Source organism: Osmia bicornis, chromosome 13 (assembly GCF_907164935.1).
Source record: "Osmia bicornis bicornis chromosome 13, iOsmBic2.1, whole genome shotgun sequence".
NCBI classification, from domain to species: Eukaryota; Metazoa; Arthropoda; class Insecta; order Hymenoptera; family Megachilidae; genus Osmia; species Osmia bicornis.
In genome coordinates this window covers 6,371,220-6,378,249 of record NC_060228.1, presented here as the reverse complement: position 1 = coordinate 6,378,249, position 7,030 = coordinate 6,371,220, and the positions used below count along the sequence as shown (strand labels likewise).

Below are 7,030 nucleotides of genomic sequence, written 5' to 3'. Positions count from 1 at the left end.
TAATTTTGTATGTTTATTGAACCAAAAATAAATATTATTGATAAAGAATCATTTTTTCGGGCGTTCACTTAACTCTCTGTTTCTTTATTCAAGGGACTGAGCACAGTGTCACCCGCATCCTCGGTTTTTTCAGGGGACTGAGGTGCACTGTGAGATTTCAGACTCCTCGGTCCGATTGTGCTTAATATAACTGGCAGAAGGAACAGCCCGTGCCAGAGACCGAATAATATCACTAAAACGAAGATCTTTAAAAACGCATGGAATACGTAACTATCTGAGAACACCATCATGGAGAGTGCAAGCAACGTTGAACCTGCACCGTATGCAACCGCTGCACCTATGTATCTAACTGCAACGTGTGCTCTTTCGGTGCGATCCTCGCCTCCAGTTACACTTGCAGCGTGCACAAATGCATGTGCAACATGAGCTGCATAGTCCACGCATAATCCAATGCCCAATTCCAAGCCTTGAAAAAAAAAAGATAACAACGTTATTTGAAGTCAAACATAATTCAATTAACACGCTAACTGCTGAGAATATTAACTCCTTAATTCTTGGATGATGGATTGGGTGATTTAAGTTTAACACCTTGCATACTGTGACATCACTGATGACCTAACATACTAGGCACTAATTTCTATTTTAGCAGTAAACGTGTTAAGCAGCTCGGAATACTTGAATCATTCAAAAGGAGATTGCTCACCGATGCATGATGCGATGTCTATAGTTAGACCCCAAAAATACATGAACCCACAGACGTTGAGAAGTGTGAGAAGTACACACAAAAAGATCCAGAAGCAGGTTTGCAGTTCCGCGATCAATAACCCTGTCATTCCCATGACACAAATCAGAGCTAATAGGACATTACGTTGCACCTCTTGAGCAATTAATTTGTCCGTGACCCATAGGCTAAATACTTCGCTCCACACCGTAACAAAACCATCGATTCCCACACCACGTGCAACCTGTTTGCTATTGTCCATCGCAGGGATCCACTGGTGAGGACCGTGGAATCTTTTAAACACAAAATCCATCGTGGATACCGAAACTGGCGGAGTATTCTCTCCGCATATCAATTCTCCTTTGAAACGGAAGTTCCGTTGGTATTTTCCACCGTTTCGACTAAATAAGAATTTTGATAAATAAGATTGGAATTCTGACTCCTCGAGGATCGTCTTTTTTAAATCTAAAAATGAATCAATTTTATTCATTTATTATTTGTATAACAATCATCGCTTTTAGCTGAAGAATAATATTGACCTTTTCCAAAGAATTCCATGACGAATTTCGCGAAATCATCGGGCCATGACCTGATACTTTCTACGGTCGATAAATCGCTGAACGTTTCCGCCAAAGATATTATTTTCGGAAATTCAGCAGTGTAATTAAAATCTCCCATAAGGATCATTGCATCGTACCCACGATCAGGATATTCAAGGCGCAACATACCGATATACTTGCTTAGATAACTATGGTCGGGTATGAACCACCCTGGATCGAACCATTGTTGTAATTGCAATAAACCCTTAACTCCAGCCGATGCAGCGATTATTGTTATCAATATTGTCATTATTTTCCCGGGTTTCGTTAATATTACATTAGAATACAGCTTGGTTATTATCTTCGAAGAAAGTTCTTCTTGCGGGCTTACAAATTTTGGTGTAAAATTCTCGTGAATAATACATGGCACTATGGAGTTTCTTTTACTTTCGACTCGTCGCGCGTCCAAAGTGAAGAAAGCAACGTAAAATGTTATTTGAAATAGAAACGTTAATAATACACCAAATGCCGCGTAAATACAAAACGATTGTAGGGACGGCAATATCTAAAAATACAAGTGATATTATACTGAAATTAATTTTTTCTATAATTATGTTTAGAATTGATCTTACTGTAGAGGCACCAATAATAAATGCAACAACGTCAGTAAGGGAAGTAATACTAATTGCTGAGCCAGCATGCCCTAACATTAAAGCTACCCTTTCCTCCAAGGGTTTATTCCTATTCGTTTTGTGCGCGTGTATTTCTTTCCAAGACGCCATTATCAAGAAATTATCGTCTACGCCAAGAGCCAACAATAGAAAAGGCAACGAGGTGTGTACGGGTCCGTAAGGAACTCCGAGAGCAGAACACACACTGATCGCTACTATAAAAGCACCACCCACACAAAAAAGACCAACGATTGTGAGATAGACCTACGGAAAATTGCATCGTTTATCTTCTCGATGAAAATATACAAACTCTCAAATTAATTTACACGATTATTAGATGAATAGAAACTCACTCGCCATCCCACCCAATTGTAATCAGAGAATATTAGTAGAACGTACAGAAACATCAAAATAAATCCTATCGATAATGTACCAATATTTCCGAACAATGTTACGAAGGTAACATCTCCGAAGCTTCTACCAGCTTCGTACCAAATGGCTACAGTATGATTTTCATTTTTCATACTATTTAATAGTTCTGCATTTCTGTGCAGTACGTTCAAATAGGATAATTCCCATTTTAATATATCCTCTGTTGCCTATGTGAAAGAAGTTAATTTTTCTTTTCCTTTTTCTTTGAAAAGTATACATACATAAATGTAAATGAAGTCATTGATAATTAACACGTTCTTTGCTACGTATACACTCGCGATCAATCAAAGTTCCTGAGGAAAAGATCCTGCCTCTCCCTATATCGCCATGTTCCTTAAGGAAACTTAATCTGATCGCGAGTGTACCATTTTAATCGAACCCCTAATATCGAATGAGGGAAGTTTTAATAATTGACGACGTTTTATATTAAATAATGTTTTCAATGTAATAAAAAAACACTGTGATTTTGTCTAAGATCTAAAATGTTATGAAATGTTATTAAAATATTATGAGAAATACTTTCAAGTTGATCTTGACAAAATCATTTTACACATAAAATAAGGCCTAAATCATATAAAATACTGAAACGATATATTAATTAAACAACACATTACATATTGTACATTAACAAATAACAGTGGAAAATAATTTAATTTATGATTCAGGCCTTTATATAAACTTACCTTACCCAATCAGCTGTTCCAGCATCATTGCCAAAGGTTGCACCATCCATATCCACATTTGTAAAATTTATGTGAACTGCCCATTGTGTTTTCACAGCTTTAGCTGAAATGATTCTACCCTCTTTATCCCTCGTTACACCACCCAATAATTCGGTAAAATTTAACGGATGGCCCAAACTGGGACTAGCTTTGGCATTGTTTAAATCATTGATGATTTCTTCTTTAGATTTACGAAGAACCGTATCACTATCATACATCCATATATCCATAATACTATTTAAAAGACAATCTCTCGGCAAGTTGTCGACAATATTACAATACAGTTTAGAGTCAGCATGAACTGCAGGTTCGAACTTAGTACTATTAATTTGTATGTCTGGTTCAAAAAAATCATCAAGTTGCTTGCTGCGTTTCTTTCTATGTACAATACCTGATATAACAGGTACTCTATGCATCAAATAAAGAGAAATTAGTATTGTTTATTCATCAGTTTTATGGTATCCATAAAGTAAAGCTTGTTCCATAACATGTATGGAAAAATGCTTACTTGAAACATACATCTGTCCATGCAATATGATCAGATGTTTGTGCATATAGAACTTGTTGTGTTATATTATTCAGCTGAAACGATCGAAACAAGCAAGAATGATTCTTACATACATTCAGTTATTTCCATTACACTAACATAACATCTGAAAGTAATAGTAACTACCTTAACAAGAACTTCTGGTTCTAAGACATCGTCAGCTGTTAGTATCATACTTTCTGTTCTCAATCCCTGCCCAAACTGTTGGATCATCCACTCTGTATCGTGAACAAAATCCGAATCCTGCGGAACCCATAGCTTGACAGGATTTTTCTCTTGGTGAAAGAAATACAAACCAGAAAGGGAAATAAGGACTATCACAGCACTGCCAATAAGCCATTTCACTGGTCGTCGAGCAATTCTTAACCCGAGTCTAAAGAAAATATGAAGCCATATTAGCAATATTAACATAAACATCCCATCGTGAACAGAATTATTGTCGTACTTACTTGTAGAAAAAGTGTTCGACTGTTTCTGAAATACGTCGCGGTACCCGTCGAAGAAAATCTCGGAAAGTCCGTTTACGAACGACTCTCTCCTCAATCTCCATGCTTTTCACGCTGAAACTAAATTATAGCACCGTCGTATTTCGTTTCATCGTTGAATTTCACACGCGTCTGCGTAAGTGGCAGAGCAACGACTGCCAAGCCAAAATGTTCCTCGTCTTATAGCTCGATGGTTACGATAGTTATAGCAAGGCCTTCGCGACCGATGAAGGACAACTATCACCTAACCTCTAAATCTGACGGCCGATTAAATACACGAACAGATAGAGGAATGTGAAAAAAAACATGCAGTCGAAAACGAATAATTCCATTCGAAGCAATTTGTGCACGGAGCTCTTGTCGAGCTCCGCAAATAATCGACTGTCACTTTCCATTCCGACTGTTATCGTCTGCTACGCTGCATCAGATTGCGCGCGGTAGGACATACGTGTGACCGCACGGCGCGGGTATTATCGCACGGTATAAACTATTCCACCAGAAGCCAATTAAATCAACGAATAAATTTCAAATTTTAACGAATATACACATTGATAATAAATTGAAGACGAAACGATCTGTTACCACTTTTATTCGCATACGTATATTACTCGTATTCTTATAGTCAAGATGAATGTATGCGAAGGTCTCTAAATGATCGAACACGTTTTACGCGAGTTTATTTCTTCTTCTTGTTTCCGTGTTTTTAGTCGCCGAGATTGACGTATACCGGTTTTTGAATGCATTATCATTTTAAGCAATCGCGGAAAGATACAGTGTAAACATTCGTTTGGACTTTCGACTTCCTATGGAACATCTCTTCCTCTGATAGAAAAATAAGGATACATCATTCCTTTCTTATTCTAAATAAATTATTGGGTAGAGTTGTTTTTTTATACAAGTTGTATAATAGTAGTTTAAATTGTAAAGAAAAAAGCGATTGTGTAAGATGAAGAATATTGATGACCCTTTTTACAATCAAAGTTTAATAAGAAGAAATAGCACTCACTTGAGGATGAAGAAGACACGATCTACGCTGGTCGATCCTCAACTAACGTACTTTGCATAAGTTGAACTTGAAATTAACTTAATAACTGACTATTGACCTTAGAAGATGTAACACGGCGGACACGTCGTAATCTCTAGATATCAAATACTTATCAATTAAATAGAATGATAACGAAGATACGATCACGACGACGTCTGCATTCGATACTTGGGCGAGATATGATCATTGGACCTGTTATGCAGACCGCATGCATATGGAGCCTGCGAGAAATAATGAGAATAATTAATTTCTTTCGCGGTTTCTTTCATGTGTAATTATGATTTGGAACCCACCCAGGGTGCTTCGGAGATTCTCATAACGCACATCATGTCTTCGTGAATGAATTGCAAATAAAACTTTGCAAGATTCAGTTCTAGCAAAGTGGAAATTGAATAACTAGATAGATACATTTACGATCGTTTCGCGTAAACGATTTCCTTCTTTATCGCTTGTTTATCGACACGATTGTATATAGTACTATTAATAATGCTGCAATCGGTCAAGAGCATGAAATTGATGGTTACATCAATATCTAATGAGTAGTCACGAGATCGTCAGAAGAAATGGATATTCATTTCTTGAATGAACGTTGCACAATCAGAGTTCTCTTTTTATATTTTTCTTACATTACTGCTTCAATAAAAAAATATATTGTCAGTGTCTTCTAATGCAATTTTTTATTGAAGTCATTGTACTATATGAAAATTTATTATCAGACAGTTTAGAACCCATCCGAATAATATACTGCAGACATGGCAGACATGCAGGTCAAGATACAAACTTCCAAAGCGAATAGAATTGTTTTGCAATAACGAGGCACGTTTACGATTTCCATATGCATCAGAGTGTACGATATGCTGAGTATTGCGAAACAACGGGGAATAGTTTTGGCTACCGGAAACATGGGTGACGTGTTCAACCATATCGGTGTAATTAAGAGATAAGGGAGTACAGTTTCAAGATCATGACGATGAGCGCTTCGAATCCGATCCACATCTTCGTGACCTCCTCCAGTTGGGCATAAAATTGTATTTGATCCTTTCATCCACACTCTGTCCTCTTCACTGTGGATCACCTGAAAAAAATTAATTAAACCCTTCTATTATCGTTCCATTGCTGCTTGATACTTGGGTTTGAAGAATATTTCTTTTTGTACTTTTAGGTGAAATGTAGACTTCTTCTGGGTAAGAATAAGTGTGAAGAAGGGAAGGGTCCCTCTTGTGTTGGATTTTGGAAATATTCAAGGAAAACAGAAACACTCGTACTTTTATCTAATTTTAAGAAAAGTCTACGTTGCACCCAAGAGAGAGTTGTTTTCCTTAAAATCCATTTTACCTGTCTGTCTACTCGAATACGCCCAGTGAACCAGGTTAAAGAAAACATTTTTAAAGCAAGGACACACGACCACCAAGAATAAATTGCCCACAGCTCGTTCCTCTCGTTTGCAAGATTGTTCTCCATTGTTTCAAGCTACCTTATCAAGCAGCTTTATATCGACGAGAGAAACACGAAGAATGATCTGGCTTTCTCGTTGTATTTCTTCGGCATTTCTTACACTGTTCCGGGTATCGGAACACGAAGAAAGAGAATCATTTATTTTAGTCCCGATAAAACGTAGCAACAGCACGAAGAAGAAGAAAGAAAAAGACCTAATAAAGAGTAACTGGTATCAAGAGGTCGTATCTGAAAGTTAGGCGGGAGAATCGAACACGACTACCGAATGGAAGTTGGTAGACGAAAGAAATAGGTGGATGTGATCGCGTTAAAATTCCCTTCGTTGCTAGTAGACGACTGACTACCATGAAAACCGGTGTCTCGAACGTGATCTCGCTTCGAGACCTATTTGGAAGTCAAATCGACACCTGACA

At 37.4% G+C, this 7,030-nt stretch overlaps 2 protein-coding genes across 2 annotated transcripts; both read right to left on the bottom strand.

Annotated features, from left to right (window-relative positions):
* LOC114872596 (NPC1-like intracellular cholesterol transporter 1) lies at positions 1-5,210 on the bottom strand. Its single transcript, XM_029179944.2, has 10 exons — positions 5,124-5,210; positions 4,082-4,198; positions 3,759-4,005; positions 3,594-3,667; positions 3,052-3,493; positions 2,285-2,530; positions 1,893-2,195; positions 1,261-1,825; positions 704-1,186; positions 1-466 (listed from the first exon to the last, which is right to left on the bottom strand). The coding sequence occupies exons 2-10, from the start codon at positions 4,180-4,182 to the stop codon at positions 69-71; spliced, it is 2,859 nt and encodes a 952-aa protein (XP_029035777.1). The 5' UTR covers positions 4,183-4,198; positions 5,124-5,210; the 3' UTR covers positions 1-68.
* A 106-nt stretch (positions 5,211-5,316) lies between these two features.
* LOC114872582 (prostaglandin E synthase-like) lies at positions 5,317-6,932 on the bottom strand. Its single transcript, XM_029179911.2, has 3 exons — positions 6,498-6,932; positions 5,456-6,237; positions 5,317-5,383 (listed from the first exon to the last, which is right to left on the bottom strand). The coding sequence occupies exons 1-2, from the start codon at positions 6,621-6,623 to the stop codon at positions 5,884-5,886; spliced, it is 480 nt and encodes a 159-aa protein (XP_029035744.2). The 5' UTR covers positions 6,624-6,932; the 3' UTR covers positions 5,317-5,383; positions 5,456-5,883.
* Between the last annotated feature and the right edge of the window lie 98 nt (positions 6,933-7,030).

Excerpts from the sequence above, each read along its gene's own strand:
- LOC114872596 (XM_029179944.2), bottom strand. The coding sequence starts at position 4,182 with ATGGAGATTGAGGAGAGAGTCGTTCGTAAACGGACTTTCCGAGATTTT. Across the intron at positions 1,826-1,892 it reads TTATTATTGGTGCCTCTACA|ATATTGCCGTCCCTACAATC; the intron begins GTAAGATCAATT and ends TTGTATTTTTAG. Across the intron at positions 467-703 it reads AGACATCGCATCATGCATCG|GCTTGGAATTGGGCATTGGA; the intron begins GTGAGCAATCTC and ends TTTTTTTTCAAG.
- LOC114872582 (XM_029179911.2), bottom strand. The coding sequence starts at position 6,623 with ATGGAGAACAATCTTGCAAACGAGAGGAACGAGCTGTGGGCAATTTAT. Across the intron at positions 6,238-6,497 it reads GTATTCGAGTAGACAGACAG|GTGATCCACAGTGAAGAGGA; the intron begins GTAAAATGGATT and ends AATTTTTTTCAG.